General features: G+C 48.9%; 1 protein-coding gene across 1 annotated transcript in view; it reads left to right on the forward strand.

The window, feature by feature from the left end:
* LOC147737409 (uncharacterized) overlaps positions 1-20,541 on the forward strand; it is a 93,617-nt gene extending 73,076 nt beyond the window's left edge. The window contains exons 4-7 of the mRNA XM_086923945.1: positions 19,009-19,318; positions 19,489-19,824; positions 19,911-20,010; positions 20,094-20,541. Coding sequence (XP_086780071.1) covers positions 19,009-19,318; positions 19,489-19,824; positions 19,911-20,010; positions 20,094-20,541 — 1,194 coding nt within the window. The remainder of the gene's footprint in view (positions 1-19,008; positions 19,319-19,488; positions 19,825-19,910; positions 20,011-20,093) is intronic.
* Positions 20,542-21,231: the final 690 nt, after the last annotated feature.

Genomic DNA, 21,231 nt, shown 5'->3' on the forward strand with positions numbered 1-21,231 from the left:
ATTGGTGACATGTTTGGGAGATCGTGGTGTTGTTGATCCCCATATATATTTATATAAATTGTAAATATCTCAATACTTATGTTTAAGTATACACAAGAAGGTGTTTTTACTTGTATTACAGGTTTCCTTTCAATCAATCAAGAGTATTTGTAAAGCGCGCTACTCACCCGCTAGGGTCTCAAGGTGCTGGGGGTGGGGGGGAAGCTGCTACTGCCTGAAAAGCCAGGTCTTGAGTTGAAGACCTGAAGGAGAGATGGTCCTGGGTGAGTCGTAGGTGGGCGGGGAGGGTGTTCCAGGTCTCGGCCGCCAGGTAGGTGAAGGATCTTCCTCCGGTGGTGGTTCTGCGGATCCGTGGGACGGTGGCGAGGGCGAGGCTGGCGGAGCGAAGCTGGCGGGTTGGCGTGTAGAACGTGAGGCGGTTGTTGAGGTATTCGGGGCCCAAGTCATGGAGAGCCTTGTGTGCGTGGGTGAGGAGTCTGAACGTGATCCTCTTGCTGACGGGGAGCAAGTGCAGGTCCCTCAGTGGGCGGAGATGTGGCTGTGTCGGGGGATGTCCAAGACGAGTCGTGCTGAGGCGTTCTGGATGCGCTGGAGTCTTTTCTGTAGTTTGGCGGTGACCCAGCGTAGAGGGCATTCCTGTAGTCCAGACGGCTGGTGATGAGGGCCTGGGTGACCGTTTTCCTGGTTCCAGTGGGGATCCAGTGGAAGATTTTACGGAGCATGCGGAGTGTGTTGAAGCAGGAGGAGGTAACGGCGTTAACTTGCCTGGCCATCGTGAGGGAGGAGTCAAGGATGAAGCCCAGGTTGCGTGCGTGGTCCGTGGGCTTGGGTGGGGGGCCCAGAGCAGGGGGCCACCAGGAGTCATCCCAGGCGGAGATGGATGGGCCGAGGATGAGGACTTCCATCTTGTCTGAGTTCAGTTTGAGGCGGCTGAGCTTCATCCAGTCTGCGATGTCTTTCATTCCGCCCTGGAAGCTGGCTCTGGCGGAGGTGGGGTCGTTGGTGAGGGAGAGGATCAGTTGGGTATCTTCAGCGTAGGAGATGATGTTGAGGTTGTGCTTGCGTGCGATGGCTGCGAGGGGGCTCATGTAGACGTTGAAGAGGGTGGGGCTGAGCGAGGAGCCTTGAGGTACGCCGCAGATGATCTTGGTGGCTTCTGCGAGGAAGGGCGGGAGACGGACTCTTTGGGTTCTGTCGGAGAGGAAGGAGGTGATCCATTCCAGGGCCTTTCCTTGGATCCCGGCGTGGCAGAGGCGGGTTGTCAGGGTGAGGTGGCAGACCGTGTCAAACGCAGCCTAAAGGTCGAGCAGGATGAGGGCTGCGGTTTCTCCATTGTTCAGCAGGGTCCGGATGCCGTCGGTGGCCGCTGTGAGGGCGGCCTCGGTGCTGTGGTTCGCTCGGAATCCAGACTGCGATGGGTTGAGGGAGCCGTTTGTCTCCAGGAAGGCTGTCAGCTGTTTGTTGACGGTTTTCTCGATGACTTTTGCAGGGAAGGGGAGGAGCGAGATGGGGCGGAAGTTCTTGAGGTCTGAGGGGTCTGCGGTGGGTTTCTTCAGGAGGGCGCTGATCTCTGCGTGCTTCCAGCTCTCCGGGAAGGTGGCGGATATGAAGGGGTTGTTGATGATGTTCCGAAGTTTGGGTGCGATGATGGAGTTGGCTTTTCCTTTGGCCCACAGTCCTTATGAGGCCCAAATTAAACAGGCTGAAACGCGTCAACCAGATATAAAAAGAAGCCCTATACTATTCGAACTCATGTGTAAAAGAAATATTTGTAACACCTGTTAATAGTGTAAAAGGGTGTAATGACATATACCTTAAGAGGTATTGACACAAGGGCGATCTTGATTAATGTGAACTGCGAATTGTATTTTGGTTCTTCTAGGTTTGTTTCGCAGCACCACCAACATTAAGGTCCTAAGGATTCTGTGTTGTCTTCAGACACATAAGTGTATTGTTGGTATGTTTTAATGTTCTTGTAAGTAAGTGTTTATTGTACATGGGATGAAAAAACATATATAAAATAACTGGATATATAACGATTTACATCGGATCTACAACCTAGTGTGAGTGTGTGTTTGAAATAAGACGATTGTCTGGTTAGAGAATGATTTCTCATTGATGGACTAATTCAGGTTTCCATCATTTATTAAAATAATTGTTGCTGTATCCATTCTGCTGCATTGCTTTTGTTCTTGCTTGGTCTTTCTTGCCCAGATGTAGATGGATTATTAGGGCAAACCCCCGATTTTGGTAAAAATATAATGCAGACTGGGCAGAGGATTTGGGGAGGCCAGTGGTCTTGACACCTCACCTGACCTTGGCATGCATTTCTTCCTACCGTGGCTAAGGAGGATAGAGCCAGTTATGCAGTGGTGTTGAGTAAGGCAGCCGAGGCTTTCCACCTCGAACTCCCTACGGTGGCCGTTAGGACTAACCTCCTGACAGAAGTGCTCCAACCGGCAGCTACCTGTTCGGAGCCCTTGCTGCCTTTTAATGAAACACTGTCAGACGTTCTTTTGGGCACCTGGCCCAGGCCCAACACAGGGGCTCCTGTGGATAAGAACGTGGCCTGACGCCATTGCCCGCCACGGGTGACCCCCCTCTTCCTTACCCAACACCCCACCCCTGAGAGCTTATTGGTCCAAGCCTCAGCATCCCAGAGCGGGTTCCCTACCGTACCACCGGATAGGGAATCCAAGAAGCTGGATCAGCTTGGCAAGAAGCTGTTTTCATCTGCCAGCTTAGGGCTGCGGTAGGTGAACACTGCTTGCCTCTTGGGCCGTCATACAAACTCTCTGTGGGACACGGTTGCACAGGTGCTGCCCAACTGCCCAGGGGAGGCCCAGGCAGTTCTTTCCCAGGCGGTTGTGGCTGGGAGAGATGCAGCTAAGTTCACCATACGTTGTGAGCTGGACACCGCCGACTCACTGGGCAGGTCGATTTCCACGACAGTGGCGGTTCGGCACCACGCCTGGTTGAGGACAACTGGCTTTTCAGGGGATGTCCAGAATACCTTGATGGACATGCCGTTTGATGGCATTCGCCTTTTTGGCAATAAGGCAGACACGGTAGGCCACGAGCAATTTCTGTTCACCGTGCTCCCCTTTGGCCTTACCAGCACCCCTCGGGTGTTCACGAAAGGGATCGCAGTGGTCGCAGCTCATCTGTGCAGATCAGGGGTTTCAGTCTTCCCCTATCTCGACGACTGGTTATTGAAGGTGGGCTTGGCCCAGGCAGTTGTCTCCCAACTCCAGACAATGGCTGATCTCCTGCATTTGCTAGGGTTTTCCATCAATGTGCCAAAGTCGCACCTGGTTCCCTCCCAGAAGCTCCTTTTCATCTGAGCGGTTCTGGACTCGGCGCGGTTTCGAGTTTATCCTCCCGAACACTGAGTCCGGGACATTCAGGCTATGATTCTGATCTTTCAGCCTCTGTCCCGCCGGGTTTTGGTCAGGATGACCCTCCGGCTCCTGGGCCGGATGGCCTCCTGCATCCTGCTTGTGGATCATGCCCGATGGCATATGCGGGCACTGCAGTGGGACCTGAAGTTCCAGTGGGCACAGCATCAGGGTAACCTGTCCGATCACGTCCAGACCTCTGAGGACACTGCACGGCAATTGCAGTGGTGGCTCACCAATCTCAATTGGCTCAATGGCAGATCCCTCTCCCATCCCCAACCGCAACATACAGTTGTGACAGATGCCTCCCTTCTGGGATGGGACGGTCACATGGGGAGGCGGAGATCAGAGGCCTGTGGTCTCCAGAGGAGTCCAGGCTCCACATCAACCTGCTGGAGCTTCGGACGATCCGACTTGCACTGAAGGCATTCTTCCCTTATGTCATGAGGAGAGTATTGCAGGTGTTCACAGACAACACCACTGCCATGTGGTACGGCAACAAACAGGGCGGGGTGGGGTCGTAGACCCTATGCCAAGACGCTCTGCGCCTCTGGGCTTGGCTGGAACATCAGGGCATGTCCCTTGTGGGTCAACACCTGCCAGGTTCCTTGAACAGCAGGGCGGACAATTCAGCCGCCTGTGCATGATAGATCACGAATGGCGTCTGAACTCGGACGTGGCACAAGGTCTCTTTCAGCAGTGGGGAGAGCCTTGGTTAGATCCATTCGCCACCGAAGGGAACACGCAATGTCAGTTTTGCGCGTTGGAATTTCCAAGGTGGCACTCGCTTGGCGACGCTTTTTGTTGTGAGTGGAGTTGCGGTCAGTTGAATGCCTTTCCGCCGATACCATTTCTGCGCAGAGTGCTGAAGATCAGGCGCGACCGGGCCAAAGTTATTCTTGTGGCTCCGGACTGGGCTCGAAGAGTATGGTATCCCGAGCTACTCAGTATGAGCATTGATTCCCCCAATCCGTCTGCCTCTTCGGGAGGATCTACTGTCGCAGAAGCAGGGGACGGTCCTCCACCCAAACCTGTCTAGCCTCCACCTCCTTGCGTGGAGAATGAGCGGCAGCAGTTGACGTCTTTCAGCCTGCCCCCGAAGTCTGTAATGTTATTTTGGCAGCCAGGCATCCGTCCACTAAGACGGTATACGCCTGTAGGTGGAATAGGTTTGTGACATGGTGCACAGCAAAGGCATCCTTTTTTTTTCTTTTCTCTTTGGCCCAGCAGGGCTCTTCTCTGGGCTCTATCATGGGATAACTCTGGGCCATTACCGCCTTTTTAAGGCGCCCAGATCAGCCTTCCCTTTTCAAGTCCCCTGTTGTAAATAGATTCTTGAAAGGCATCACACACATGTTTCCTCCTGTTCCTTTTGTGATGCCTCAGTGGGACTTGAATCGAGTTCTTACCTTTCTGATGTGCGCTCCCTTTGAGCCACTTCATAATTGCCGTCTTCGTCTTCTCACTCTAAACACTGCTTTCCTGGTTGTCATCACCTCTGCCAGAAGAGAGAGTGAGCTCCAGGCTCTTTCTTCTAAGTCTCCTTTTATCTCTGTCCATCCGGACAAAGTTGTTCTAAGGACTCGTCCTTCTTTTCTGCCAAAGATTGTCACTGCCTTTCACATCAGGCAGACCATCACTATGCCCACCTTCTTTCAACCTCCGCATCCCTCTAAATAGGAAGAGAGGCTCCATCATCTGGACCCAAAACGTGCGCTCTCTTTCTATCTGATATTTACAACAAGGGGTGGTGAGGGACAGAGTCTCTGAATTAAGCAGAAAGCTCTCACCCAGTCAAGAGATCAGGGCTAGATCCAACACCGTTTTTTAGCTCACTGCACCATCCCAGTTTCAGAACCTGGCTGTATGCAAATTAGTCTGTTCCTGTCCCAGTGCATGATGGGAACAGGGCAAACCAAACTACAGAAGCCAATTCTTACACTGGGAAGGAAACAAGCTCCCGGGGACCGGTTTCTGGCATTACAGCCGTCTTCGGCCCGGTTTGCTTGAATCCTGATGGTGCAATGAGCAAGGGTCTCACATCTGAGAATACCCTTCCACGCTTAGGGTGGACAAAAATATTTACAACAAGGGGTGGTGAGGGACAGAGTCTCTGAATTAAGCAGAAAGCTCTCACCCAGTCAAGAGATCAGGGCTAGATCCAACACCGTTTTTTAGCTCACTGCACCATCCCAGTTTCAGAACCTGGCTGTATGCAAATTAGTCTGTTCCTGTCCCAGTGCATGATGGGAACAGGGCAAACCAAACTACAGAAGCCAATTCTTACACTGGGAAGGAAACAAGCTCCCGGGGACCGGTTTCTGGCATTACAGCCGTCTTCGGCCCGGTTTGCTTGAATCCTGATGGTGCAATGAGCAAGGGTCTCACATCTGAGAATACCCTTCCACGCTTAGGGTGGACAAAAATATTTACAACAAGGGGTGGTGAGGGACAGAGTCTCTGAATTAAGCAGAAAGCTCTCACCCAGTCAAGAGATCAGGGCTAGATCCAACACCGTTTTTTAGCTCACTGCACCATCCCAGTTTCAGAACCTGGCTGTATGCAAATTAGTCTGTTCCTGTCCCAGTGCATGATGGGAACAGGGCAAACCAAACTACAGAAGCCAATTCTTACACTGGGAAGGAAACAAGCTCCCGGGGACTGGTTTCTGGCATTACAGCCGTCTTCGGCCCGGTTTGCTTGAATCCTGATGGTGCAATGAGCAAGGGTCTCACATCTGAGAATACCCTTCCACGCTTAGGGTGGACAAAAATATTTACAACAAGGGGTGGTGAGGGACAGAGTCTCTGAATTAAGCAGAAAGCTCTCACCCAGTCAAGAGATCAGGGCTAGATCCAACACCGTTTTTTAGCTCACTGCACCATCCCAGTTTTAGAACCTGGCTGTATGCAAATTAGTCTGTTCCTGTCCCAGTGCATGATGGGAACAGGGCAAACCGTTCTCACTGCACCATCAGGATTCAAGCAAGCCGGGCCGACGACGGCTGAAATGCCAGAAACCGGTCCCCCGGTAGCTTGTCTCCTTTCTGGTGAAGAATTGGCTTGGTAGTTTAGTCTGCCCTGTTCCCATGATGCACTGGGCCAGGGACAGACTGATTTGCATATAGCCAGGTTCTGAACTGGGATGGTGCAGTGAGATAAATAACGGTGATGGATCAAGCCCTGATCTTTGGACTGGGTAAGAGTGGTCTGCTTAATTCAGACACTCTGTTCATCACCACCCCCTTTTCTGAATCGTTTTTGGCCACTATAGGTGTGGCAGGGTATACTCAGACATGAGTCCCTTTCTCACTGCACCATCAGGATTCAAGCAAGCCGGGCCGACGACGGCTGAAATGCCAGAAACCGGTCCCCGGTAGCTTGTCTCCTTTCTGGTGAAGAATTGGCTTGGTAGTTTAGTCTGCCCTGTTCCCATGATGCACTGGGCCAGGGACAGACTGATTTGCATATAGCCAGGTTCTGAACTGGGATGGTGCAGTGAGATAAATAACGGTGATGGATCAAGCCCTGATCTTTGGACTGGGTAAGAGTGGTCTGCTTAATTCAGACACTCTGTTCATCACCACCCCCTTTTCTGAATCGTTTTTGGCCACTATAGGTGTGGCAGGGTATACTCAGACATGAGTCCCTTTCTCACTGCACCATCAGGATTCAAGCAAGCCGGGCCGACGACGGCTGAAATGCCAGAAACCGGTCCCCGGTAGCTTGTCTCCTTTCTGGTGAAGAATTGGCTTGGTAGTTTAGTCTGCCCTGTTCCCATGATGCACTGGGCCAGGGACAGACTGATTTGCATATAGCCAGGTTCTGAACTGGGATGGTGCAGTGAGATAAATAACGGTGATGGATCAAGCCCTGATCTTTGGACTGGGTAAGAGTGGTCTGCTTAATTCAGACACTCTGTTCATCACCACCCCCTTTTCTGAATCCTCTTTCTATCTGAGCCACGCACAAAAGTTCCGGGTGGATGACCAGCTCTTTGTTGGCTACATGGGCGCCAAGAAAGGTCAGGCTGTGCACAAATAGACCACCTCTCGGTGGGTCGTTCTGTGCATAAATGCTTGTTACTCTTTGGCTAAAAAGGAGCCTCCGGTGTGGTTGTGCGCCCACTCTACCAGGGTGACAGCAGGCACTACTGCTCTGGGACAAGGAGTTCCCTTGCAGGACATCGTTCAGGTTGATACGTGGGCTTCGCTGCACACGTTTACCAAGCACTACTGCCTGGACAGCCAAGTACGTAGAGACGGCTTCTTTGGCCGTTCTGTTCTCCAGGACTTTCTGGTGTGATCGTGGTTCGCAGACCCACCACCGGGGTTGGTATTGCTGGGGCATCTATTCTAAGGTAAGGAATCTATCACTATGTGTTTCTTTCAGATGCACAAGTTACTTACCTTCGATAACGATATATCTGTAAGAAACATTAGTAGTGATAGATTCCTAACCACCCACCCATCCTCCCCGTTCTGCAAACTGATTTTTATGGTTAAGGTCATCCCTTTCAGGGCCTTAGTTTCATGGCACCAGTGGTCAGTTTCTTGCATGGAAAGTCGTGTACAGATCTGACGTCAGTGTGCGTTGGCGTGTCTTAGTAGCTCAAGCGACGTCATCCCGATGCCAACTATGTATGCGGAGCCGCACGACGACGCCTACCGACGCGCAGCAGTACTGCTGATGAAATCGGATCCAGTCTGACGCCTGGGAGTAATTATAAGGTAGGGAATCTATCACTACTAATGTTTCTTACAGATATATTGTTACCGAAGGTAAGTAACTTGTGCTTCTGATAGATACATCTGCCAGTGGATTCCTCACCTTGTGAATATCCCCCTTGCGTCAGATTCTTTTGTAGCTTCACGCCGACGTGGACGTGGACGACGTCATAGAGGCAAGTCCGGTGACGTCAGCGACACTACAGTAGGCCCACGCTGACGTGATGAAGTCAGTTGGCTTTTTTCCGCGACGTCAACGCTAACGGTTTCGGGGAATCTCTGTAGCCTCTTAGTAACTTTGTTGCTATTTTCTTCACTTTTCTGTTTCTTTGCGTCCTTCGCAATGACGAAAAAGAAGACTGGCTTCAAGCCTTGCAGAGAGTGTGGGAAAATGATGTCTATTAAGGACACGCGCGAAGATTGCATCTGGTGTCTAAGTTCGGATCATGATGTTGATGAATGTTCTTCATGTCGGAAGATGAACCCAAAGGCTCTGCGAGAGAGAGAGACCAAACTTCTGGTGGCGACGCTGAGAGGGAAAAAGTCTTCGAGGTCTCGTTCGAGGAGGGCGAGGTCGAGATCGGCGTCGAGATCAAGGCCTCGAGCAGAGTCGTCTTCGAAGTCATCATCAGATTATGCTTCGAAGTCAAGGAAGAAGCATAAGAAAAGAAGACATGAGTCCCGACGTCACTCCGGTAGGGATTTGGACTCGAGATCGAAGTCACCCAAGAAGGTACGTTCGAAGGTGGTTCCTCCTCCGGTGGGTGAGAATTCTGCGCCTATGGAAGAGCCGAATTCGGAACCACCTCAATGCCAGCCCGAGGGTCTTCAGCCACCATTTCCAGCTCCGGGACAAGACCCATCAGCGTTTTTGAACCCTATGTATAGTGTGTTCTCAAAGGCTTGGTACCCCTCTGGTGCGCCCTCGGGTCCCATGGGTCCACTAGCCTTCAATTTAGGAGTTCCACACTCCTATGCTCCGGCTCCATTTATGCCATTCATGCCGGCTCAATTCAGAAAAGGGGGCACCGTTATTTATCTCACTGCCCCATCCCAGCTCAGAACCTGGCTATATGCAAATCAGTCTGTCCCTGGCCCAGTGCATCAATGGAACAGGGCAGACTAAACTACCAAGCCAATTCTTCACCAGAAAGGAGACAAGCTACCGGGGACCGGTTTCTGGCATTTCAGCCGTCTTTGGCCCGGCTTGCTTGAATCCTGATGGAGCAGTGAGAAAGGGACTCATGTCTGAGTATACCCTGCCACACCTATAGTGGCCAAAATCGATTCAGAAAAGGGGGTGGTGATGAACAGAGTGTCTGAATTAAGCAGACCACTCTTACACATTCCAAAGATCAGGGCTTGATCCATCACCGTTATTTATCTCACTGCCCCATCCCAGCTCAGAACCTGGCTATATGCAAATCAGTCTGTCCCTGGCCCAGTGCATCAATGGAACAGGGCAGACTAAACTACCAAGCCAATTCTTCACCAGAAAGGAGACAAGCTACCGGGGACCGGTTTCTGGCATTTCAGCCGTCGTCGGCCCGGCTTGCTTGAATCCTGATGGTGCAGTGAGAAAGGGACTCATGTCTGAGTATACCCTGCCACACCTATAGTGGCCAAAATCGATTCAGAAAAGGGGGTGGTGATGAACAGAGTGTCTGAATTAAGCAGACCACTCTTACCCAGTCCAAAGATCAGGGCTTGATCCATCACCGTTATTTATCTCACTGCCCCATCCCAGCTCAGAACCTGGCTTTATGCAAATCAGTCTGTCCCTGGCCCAGTGCATCATGGGAACAGGGCAGACTAAACTACCAAGCCAATTCTTCTCTAGAAAGGAGACAAGCTACCGGGGACCGGTTTCTGGCATTTCAGCCGTCTTCGGCCCGGCTTGCTTGAATCCTGATGGAGCAGTGAGAAAGGGACTCATGTCTGAGTATACCCTGCCACACCTATAGTGGTCAAAATCGATTCAGAAAAGGGGGTGGTGATGAACAGAGTGTCTGAATTAAGCAGACCACTCTTACCCAGTCCAAAGATCAGGGCTTGATCCATCACCGTTATTTATCTCACTGCCCCATCCCAGCTCAGAACCTGGCTATATGCAAATCAGTCTGTCCCTGGCCCAGTGCATCATGGGAACAGGGCAGACTAAACTACCAAGCCAATTCTTCACCAGAAAGGAGACAAGCTACCGGGGACCGGTTTCTGGCATTTCAGCCGTCTTCGGCCCGGCTTGCTTGAATCCTGATGGAGCAGTGAGAAAGGGACTCATGTCTGAGTATACCCTGCCACACCTATAGTGGCCAAAATCGATTCAGAAAAGGGGGTGGTGATGAACAGAGTGTCTGAATTAAGCAGACCACTCTTACCCAGTCCAAAGATCAGGGCTTGATCCATCACCGTTATTTATCTCACTGCCCCATCCCAGCTCAGAACCTGGCTATATGCAAATCAGTCTGTCCCTGGCCCAGTGCATCATGGGAACAGGGCAGACTAAACTACCAAGCCAATTCTTCACCAGAAAGGAGACAAGGTACCGGGGACCGGTTTCTGGCATTTCAGCCATCTTCGGCCCAGCTTGCTTGAATCCTGATGGAGCAGTGAGAAAGGGACTCATGTCTGAGTATACCCTGCCACACCTATAGTGACCAAAATCGATTCAGAAAAGGGGGTGATGATGAACAGAGTGTCTGAATTAAGCAGACCACTCTTACCCAGTCCAAAGATCAGGGCTTGATCCATCACCGTTATTTATCTCACTGCCCCATCCCAGCTCAGAACCTGGCTATATGCAAATCAGTCTGTCCCTGGCCCAGTGCATCAATGGAACAGGGCAGACTAAACTACCAAGCCAATTCTTCACCAGAAAGGAGACAAGCTACCGGGGACCGGTTTCTGGCATTTCAGCCGTCTTTGGCCCGGCTTGCTTGAATCCTGATGGAGCAGTGAGAAAGGGACTCATGTCTGAGTATACCCTGCCACACCTATAGTGGCCAAAATCGATTCAGAAAAGGGGGTGGTGATGAACAGAGTGTCTGAATTAAGCAGACCACTCTTACCCAGTCCAAAGATCAGGGCTTGATCCATCACCGTTATTTATCTCACTGCCCCATCCCAGCTCAGAACCTGGCTATATGCAAATCAGTCTGTCCCTGGCCCAGTGCATCATGGGAACAGGGCAGACTAAACTACCAAGCCAATTCTTCACTAGAAAGGAGACAAGCTACCGGGGACCGGTTTCTGGCATTTCAGCCGTCTTCGGCCCGGCTTGCTTGAATCCTGATGGAGCAGTGAGAAAGGGACTCATGTCTGAGTATACCCTGCCACACCTATAGTGGCCAAAATCGATTCAGAAAAGGGGGTGCTGATGAACAGAGTGTCTGAATTAAGCAGACCACTCTTACCCAGTCCAAAGATCAGGGCTTGATCCATCACCGTTATTTATCTCACTGCCCCATCCCAGCTCAGAACCTGGCTATATGCAAATCAGTCTGTCCCTGGCCCAGTGCATCATGGGAACAGGGCAGACTAAACTACCAAGCCAATTCTTCACCAGAAAGGAGACAAGCTACCGGGGACCGGTTTCTGGCATTTCAGCCGTCTTCGGCCCGGCTTGCTTGAATCCTGATGGAGCAGTGAGAAAGGGACTCATGTCTGAGTATACCCTGCCACACCTATAGTGGCCAAAATCGATTCAGAAAAGGGGGTGGTGATGAACAGAGTGTCTGAATTAAGCAGACCACTCTTACCCAGTCCAAAGATCAGGGCTTGATCCATCACCGTTATTTATCTCACTGCCCCATCCCAGCTCAGAACCTGGCTATATGCAAATCAGTCTGTCCCTGGCCCAGTGCATCATGGGAACAGGGCAGACTAAACTACCAAGCCAATTCTTCACCAGAAAGGAGACAAGCTACCGGGGACCGGTTTCTGGCATTTCAGCCGTCTTCGGCCCGGCTTGCTTGAATCCTGATGGAGCAGTGAGAAAGGGACTCATGTCTGAGTATACCCTGCCACACCTATAGTGGCCAAAATCGATTCAGAAAAGGGGGTGGTGATGAACAGAGTGTCTGAATTAAGCAGACCACTCTTACCCAGTCCAAAGATCAGGGCTTGATCCATCACCGTTATTTATCTCACTGCCCCATCCCAGCTCAGAACCTGGCTATATGCAAATCAGTCTGTCCCTGGCCCAGTGCATCATGGGAACAGGGCAGACTAAACTACCAAGCCAATTCTTCACCAGAAAGGAGACAAGGTACCGGGGACCGGTTTCTGGCATTTCAGCCGTCTTCGGCCCGGCTTGCTTGAATCCTGATGGAGCAGTGAGAAAGGGACTCATGTCTGAGTATACCCTGCCACACCTATAGTGGCCAAAATCGATTCAGAAAAGGGGGTGGTGATGAACAGAGTGTCTGAATTAAGCAGACCACTCTTACCCAGTCCAAAGATCAGGGCTTGATCCATCACCGTTATTTATCTCACTGCCCCATCCCAGCTAAGAACCTGGCTATATGCAAATCAGTCTGTCCCTGGCCCAGTGCATCATGGGAACAGGGCAGACTAAACTACCAAGCCAATTCATGCCGGCTCAGACACCGCCGTGGCAATACCCGGCTCTGCCGAGGTCGTCGACGCCGATACCGACGTCGTCTGCTCCGAGTCGACCTCGAGACCAAGCCACTATGCCATCGGATTCGATACCGACATCGGTTCCGGCTCCGTCGGAGTCGTTGATGGATCCGACGGCGTGGCGTATGAAGGAAAGGTGCAGGAGGTAGACTCAGCGCCTCATAGAAGAACAGAGATATACAGAAGCTCAAGCTGAAATGGAAGAAGGTGAGCTTGAGGATGACTGTTTCGATAAACTGGCGGAGGCTAGTGGCCTGGAGTTTTCTCCAGAGTGGGAGTTACCTTCTGTGTCTGATGCCCCTTCAAAAGACGTTCAGCCTTATCACTTGGTCATGAGGAAGGCAGCGGAACTTTTGAATTTGACTCTGCCAACAGTAGAATTTAAGTCCCATCTACTAACTGAGGTTCTGCATTCACCCAGTTCTGTGGTGGAACCGTTACTCCCCTTTAATGAAGCTTTAACGGAGCCTATTATGGAAGTTTGGAAAAAGCCACTTACAGCACCAGCAATTTCCAGGAGTGTGGCAAGAAGGTACAGGGTTGCTCTTGAAGACCCTGCTTTTTTGACTTCTCATCCTTCACCTGAAAGTTTAGTAATCCAGGCAGCCTGATCCAAAAAGACTATGAGTGCATTTCCTCAAGTGCCTGGGGATAAAGATGCGAAGAAACAAGATCAGGTTGCTAAAAAGACCTTTTCTTCTGCGAGTATGGCATTAAAGTCAACCAATGCCACTTGCCTTATGGGGAGATATGTACATGCTCTCATGGACACACTGCGTCTTCTGGCACCTAAGATCCCTGATGACAGCAGGAAGGATTTTGAAGAGGTGTTAACGGATGCACAGGCAGCGGCTCGTCAGGTAATACAAAGTGGACTGGACACTGCGGATTCGGTGGCACGCATCATGGGTACTGCGGTTGCCACAAGAAGATCAGCTTGGCTGAAATCTTCGAACTTTTCAGCAGATGTTCAGGCTGGTTTGTTAGATCTGCCGTTTGATGGTGCTGGACTCTTTGGTAAAAAAGCTGATGCTGCCTTGGAAAGATTTAAGGACAGTAGGACTACTGCCAAATCTTTAGGGCTTCAGACCAGGGGTTCTTCTACCAGAAGGTTTAGATGATTTGGACGCTCTTCCTTTCGCTCCTATCGGCAAGGTCAGCAGCAGCAGCAGCAGCAGAATCCCTTGTACAAGTCGTACAAGGGTAAACAAAGAGCTCGTCCTAGAGGTCGTCAGGCCTCCTCCTCCTCCACCTCTTCCAACCCCCCAGCCTCAGAAAAGCAGCCCTAGATCCGCCATTCAGGATCATGTGGGTCCGGTGGGTGGCCGGCTTACCCACTTTCTACGGGATTGGGAATCGGTTACATCAGTTCTTTGGGTTCTCAATCTCGTAGAAAATGGGTATGCTCTTCCGTTTCGGAAATTTCCTCCCAATTACCCTCCTTGCCAAGGTTTTTGCACGGAGGAACACCTCTTACTTCTGCAGGAGGAAGTGCAGACACTATTAAGAAAGGGTGCGATAGAGGTGGTTCCAGAGTAGGAAAGGGGTCAGGGATGCTACTCCCGGTATTTCCTGATTCCCAAGAAGGATGGCAGACTTCGTCCAATCCTGGATCTCAGGATCTTGAATCTTTATCTGAAACAAGAGAAGTTCAAGATGCTCACCCTTGTGCAGGTTCTTCAGGCGCTGCTGGAAGAAGACTGGATGGTGTTGCTCGACTTGCAGGATGCGTATTTTCACATCCCAATCCTGAAGTCACACTGGAAGTATCTCCGTTTTACGGTGGGATCGCAACATTATCAGTTTGCGGTCCTTCCTTTTGGAATTACTACTGCACCTCGAGTCTTCACCAAGGTGATGGCGGTGGTGGCTACACATCTCAGAAGATCGGGGGTTACAGTATTCCCCTATTTGGATGACTGGCTGATCAAGGCAGAGTCGTCAGAGTCGTCAGAGAAGTCAGAGAAAGTGCTCCAGCATCTGCAGGAGACAACTCAGTTGTTGTACCGGTTGGGTTTTTCAATAAATGTACCCAGCTCTCACCTGGTGCCCTCCCAGCGCATCCTGTTCATAGGTGCGGTACTGGACACAACTGAATGTCGTGCATTCCCTCCTTCTCAAAGGATTCGCGACATACAGGAAATGATTCCTTTATTTTTCAACGGAGCGGTCGTTCCAGTCCTGAAGGTCCTTCGCCTGCTCGGTCTGATGGCTTCTTGCATTCTGTTGGTCAACCATGCACGCTGGCACATGAGGGCGCTCCAGTGGTGCCTCTGCAGGCAGTGGTATCAACACAACGGAGATCTCAGGGAGTCTGTGAGGATCTCCAGAGAAACTGCGGTGGATCTATCTTGGTGGAGCATGGAAGGCAATCTTTCTCAGGGAAAGCCTTTTCATCTGCCTCCCCCGGTGGCCACAGTGATTACGGATGCATCCACTCTAGGGTGGGGTGCTCATCTGGGGGATCTGGAGGTCAAAGGTCTTTGGTCTCCAGAGGAAAGGTTGCTTCACATCAACCTTCTAGAGTTACGGGCGATTCGTTTGGCACTCAAGGCCTTCCTCCCTTCCCTTCGCGGTCGGTCTGTTCAGGTCCTGACGGATAACACCACCGCGATGTGGTATGTCAACAAGCAGGGAGGAGTGGGGTCGCAGTGTCTCTGCGCCTCTGGTCCTGGGTTCAGGACTATCAGATTTGTCTGTTGGCGAATCATCTGGCCGGAGTTCTGAACGTACGTGCAGACAGTCTCAGTCGGCAGTTCTCGGCCGACCACGAGTGGAGGCTTCACCCGGAAGTGGTTCGTCACATCTTTCAGAAGTGGGGGACTCCTCGTGTGGACCTGTTTGCCACTCGCGAGAATGCTCACTGCCCGTCATTCTGCAGTCTCCAGTATCCGATGCAAGGAGCCGTAGGGGACACGTTTCAGTTGAGTTGGGGAAATCAACTCCTTTACGCGTTTCCTCCCATACCTTTGATTCCTCGGGTTTTGAGGAAGATTAACCAAGACCGGGCCCAAGTTATTCTGGTCGCCCCGGATTGGCCAAGAAGGGTGTGGTACACGGATCTTCTCCACCTCTCGTCCCGCCCGCCGCTCCGTCTCCCGTTCAGGGCAGATCTCCTTTCACAGATGGAGGGGCAGGTTCTACACTCCCACCTCCAGACATTACACCTTCATGCCTGGAGATTGAACGGGGCAACCTGAACTCCTTTTCCCTCCCACACGATGTGGTGGATGTCACTCATTCGGCTATGCGTGACTCCCTCCCTAAGGTGGTAACTCCCTTCCATCTAGGACAGTCTATTACCCTTCGTACCTTTTATCCTCCCCCTCACCCTTCCAAAGAGGAGGAGAGACTACACCGTCTGGACCCTAAGAGAGCGGTGAGCTTTTATCTCGATAGGACTAGAGAGGATGACCAGCTCTTCGTTGGATTTGCTGGCTGCAAGAAAGGAAGAGCGGTGCACAAGCGCACTCTTTCAAGATGGATCATCCTCTGTATAAAGATCTGCTACTCTTTGGCCGGTAAGGAACCTCCAGAGGGTATAAGAGCTCACTCTACTAGAGCTAAGTCGTCAACTTCTGCTTTATCTAGGGGCGTTCCTGTAGAGGATATTTGTAGAGCTGCGACTTGGACCTCCCTCCACACTTTCGCTAAGCATTACTGCTTGGATGCCGAGGTGAGGAGGGAGGGTCACTTTGCGCTCTCTGTCCTCCAGGATTTTCTGGTATAGGAGAGTGGACACCCTCCTCCAGGAGTGGGGACTGCTGTGGGACTCTATTCACAAGGTGAGGAATCCACTGGCAGATGTATCTATCAGAAGAACAAGTTACTTACCTCCGGTAACGCTTTTCCTGGTAGATACAGTATCTGCCTGTGGATTCCTCACTGACCCACCCGCCTCCCCGTTGTCCACTCTTGTATTCCAAAGTTACTGTAATATATTTGCATTTGTTTCACACTGTGTGTGTTACCTTGACATTTGTGTACTGTGTATACTGTGTATATTCCTACTGTCATTGGTCCGTCCGTGTGCCTCGAAGCCACGGAAAAAAGGGTAGAACTGACGTAATCACGCCGGCGTGGGCCTATTGTAGTGTCGCTGACGTCACCGGAGTCGTGTGCGATGCCGTGCCTCTATGCCGTCGTCCACGTCGGCGCGAAGCTACAAAAGAATTTCCGAATGTTGCGGACGCAAGGGGGATATTCACAAGGTGAGGAATCCACATGCAGATACTGTATCTACCAGAAAAAGCGTTACCGAAGGTAAGTAACTTGTTCTTCTCTGCAAAGCCACACAAACAGATGTAGCCCCTCATCCTTGTCCCGGCACCCTCTCCCTTTTCTCTAAATGTTGTATTTTCCATGCAAATGTAGTAAAGAGTACTCCGGGGATTGCAAGGCCCCTGCACTCAGAAAAGGCCAATTCATGATCTGACGTTACTTAAACAACTGCAGGAACTGGGCACCAGTGGCCGCCTTGTGCCTGCTGCTTTGGTCCTAGTGGTCTCCTGCTCCTGTTGCGCACTGTGTCACTACAAACTCCTCTCAAAGCAGCTCAAACCTTCTCTACTTCCATTCTAAAAATGACAACTCTATGAATTGAATCGGCTTATAAATATCTCTATTTGCCAATTTGCTTTTATTAACTATTTCAATTTAATTCTACAGGGTGGCAAAGAATGGACTGTGAAATCAAAATAGTGACTTAATACCAAACAACAAAACCTCCACGAACAAGAATGATTGTTTTGAGAAAGTGAAAATGACCCGAAGTTCTAAGTTTGCAAAAACTTTAAAAGCAAGTGTGGCAGTCAACTGAGAACCGAGAAAACTACTAAGCCTGAAGCTGATTTTTCTAATTCAAATATTTTATTATGCTTCACACAGCCTCAAAGTCAAGAGTTCACAAGGGTTAAAGTGTGAGTTATCAGAATTGAATGACTTCTTAAATGTAAATCAAACCCAAATGAAGGCCCAGTGCAAGCACTAATTGCAAACACATTTTCATTACCAGAAGATATTTTATTACTTACAAATGTAAGCAGATAAGAGGAGGTCCATGCACTGCTCATTAAAGTAAGTTAACTATTGATGTTAATGCAATCTGATGAAAGGTCCTAGAGAAGCTGACCACGAGCTAAAACATATCCTTGCTTAAATGTCAGCATTGTTAGAACTACTTGAAAGTGAGGGAACAAACTTTAGTCATCTGATTATTAAAAGACAAGAGAGAACAAACACAGTGTAAACGAAAGTCCTTGTTAAATGTCTTTCCTGGATTTCAAGAAAGTGAACACACTCAAATAGGACTCAGTAGCCAAAGATACTCTCTGCTAGAAGTAATAAACTTTAATGCCACCCTAGTTTAAAACGATCTTTCTTGCAATATCCACGTATTCCCCTGCCTCTGTATATCTGAACTCAACATACTCTGTACAGTTTTCGGAAGCCCGTTAAAACCCACTTTGTTCAGGCTATCTTGAATTATTGTCATTATGATAATGTCCAAATATACTGTTCTAATCCTGCCACTCAATGTTTTAAGCAATCTGACATTATTGAGACATTTCAAACTATAAAAAAAAATAATAAAATCACAATGCCATATCTAATATATAGAGAGGATTATGCCGACATATCTATTTATCAAACTAATTTAAAACTTAGGCAAACATTTGAAATACATCACACTGTTGTGGTAGAAATGAATCATAAATGTTGATTGTCTCACAAATGGAAATGGACAACATGTCTCAGTAGCCAGAGTGCTTAATACCATTTGCAAGGAAAAGCAAAGTTAAAAGGAACTGTTTATTTTGCTAATGGTAATCCTTAGTGTTTTCTTGTCTTGCCATAACTTGTATCCAAAAGCACTTGCAAACACTAAACACCAGTCTAACATCTTATCTCTGCTTTATAAAACTCCTAAATTAATGTGGGAAATGCTTGACTCACAAAATGAGTAACTGCCGATGAGAACCCACCTGGAGACTGTATGAGACTGTAACCTGTTAGAGACGTTGTCCAAAGTGCAATAGGAATGCTCCAGGAAGATTTGAAGGATGACTAAGCAAAGATGCCTGTTGAGATGAGATGCCAGAAAAGTTTCACTCAAAAATTCAAAGTCACTCAACATGAGAGAACACACACTGGAGAAAAGCCTTATCAGTGCTTTAAGTGCCAGAAAGCTTCAGTCATGAATTCAATCTCACTCAACATGAGAGAAGACACACTGGAGAAAAGCCGTATCAGTGCTCGGAGTGCCAGAAAAGCTTCAGTCATGAATTCAATCTCACTCAACATGAGAGAACACACACTGGAGAAAAGCCTTATCAGTGCTTTAAGTGCCAGAAAAGCTTCAATATCAAAGCCAATCTAACTCAACATAAAAGAATACACACTGGGCAAAAACCGTATCATTGCTCAGAGTGCCAGAAAAGCTTCAGTCTAAAAATTAGTCTCATACGACATGAGAAAACACACACTGGAGAAAAGCCGTATCAGTGCTCGGAGTGCCAGAAAAGTTTCAGTCATAAATTCAATCTCACTCAACATGAGAGAACACACACACCGGAGAAAAGCCTGATTAGTGCTTGGAGTGCCAGAAAAGCTTCAATATCAAAGTCAATCTAACTCAACATGAAAGAATACACACTGAGCAAAAACTGTATCAGGGTTCGGAGTGCCATAAAAGCTTCAGTCTCAAAATTAGTCTCATTCGACATGAGAAAACACACACTGGACAAAAGCCATATCAGTGCTCAGAGTGCCAGAAAAGTTTCAGTCATAAATTCAATCTCACTCAACATGAGAGAACACACACTGGAGAAAAGCCTTATCAGTGCTCGGAGTGCCAGAAAAGCTTCATTAGCAAAGCCAAACTAAATCAACATGAAAGACTACACACTGGGCAAAAACCGTATCAGTGCTCGGAGTGCCAGAAAAGCTTCAGTCTCAAAATTAGTCTCATTCGACATGAGAAAACACACACTGGACAAAAGCCATATCAGTGCTCGGAGTGCCAGAAAAGTTTCAGTCATAAATTCAATCTCACTCAACATGAGAGAACACACACACCGGAGAAAAGCCTGATTAGTGCTTGGAGTGCCAGAAAAGCTTCAGTCACAAAGGCAGTCTAACTCAACATGAAAGACTACACACTGGACAAAAGCCATATCAGTGCTCGGAGTGCCAGAAAAGTTTCAGTCATAAATTCAATCTCACTCAACATGAGAGAACACACACACCGGAGAAAAGCCTGATTAGTGCTTGGAGTGCCAGAAAAGCTTCAGTCACAAAGGCAGTCTAACTCAACATGAAAGACTACACACTGGGCAAAAACTGTATCAGTGCTCGGAGTGCCAGAAAAGTTTTAGTCATAAATTCAATCTCACTCAACATGAGAGAACACACACTGGAGAAAAGCCTTATCAGTGCTCGGAGTGCCGGAAAAGCTTCAGTCACAAAGGCAGTCTAACTCAACATGAAAGACTACACACTGGGCAAAAACTGTATCAGTGCTCGGAGTGCCAGAAAAGCTTCAGTCTCAAAATTAGTTTCATTCGACATGAGAAAACACACACTGGACAAAAGCCATATCAGTGCTTGGAGTGCCAGAAAACTTTCACTCGCAAATGCATTCTCACTCAACATGAGAGAACACATACTGAAGAAAAGCCTTATCACTGCTTGAGTGCCAGAAATGTTTCAGTCTCAAATCCAGTCTTATTCGACATGAGAAAACGCACACTGGAGAAGAGCCTTAACGGTGCCTGAAAAGCTTCAATCACATAGGCAATCTCATTCAGCATGAAAGAATACACACTGTTCGGAGATAATCTCAAAAGTTTCCTGGGTGGCTAGGAAAGCTTCTTTAAATAGGCTTGTTTTCACTTTTTTATGCATTGTAAGATTAGTTATATTATTCTGATTTGGATACAGAGAATTCCAAAAGTTTTTTTTTTCACCGTAGGGTTTTTCAGTTGTTCCTGGCATAAACTATCCGATTTATATCACAAGATTTCAGGTTGCTCTTTGGAATATAGTTCAGGTTCATTGACTGGTGACATTTAGGTCCATGTCTACCCTTTACTTTAAAGACAGTGCAGAGGATTTAAAATGTTGTTCTGTATGCCATTGGAGGCAAATGCATTTATTCAGTATCAAGGCTCTGGTCCTCTAAATTTGGTGAGAATTCTGAACTATCTGAAGTATTTTTTCAGCAAAGTTTACACATTGAAGCGTTGCAGTATCCAACACACAGTGGGATCGTGCTCCAGACGGAATTGTGTAAAGAAAAGAGATTAGAATCCAATAAAACATCAAATCCAATTTATAGCCTTTTACCAGAAGACCAAACATGGCCATAAAGGAGAAACATATAAACATCGATATATTTCTAGAGGTTTCAGTCATATTACCCTATAACATGCACACAAAGACGCAAGTGTTGTCATTTGGTGTTTG

Source organism: Lissotriton vulgaris, chromosome 1_1 (assembly GCF_964263255.1).
Source record: "Lissotriton vulgaris chromosome 1_1, aLisVul1.2, whole genome shotgun sequence".
Taxonomy (NCBI): Eukaryota; Metazoa; Chordata; class Amphibia; order Caudata; family Salamandridae; genus Lissotriton; species Lissotriton vulgaris.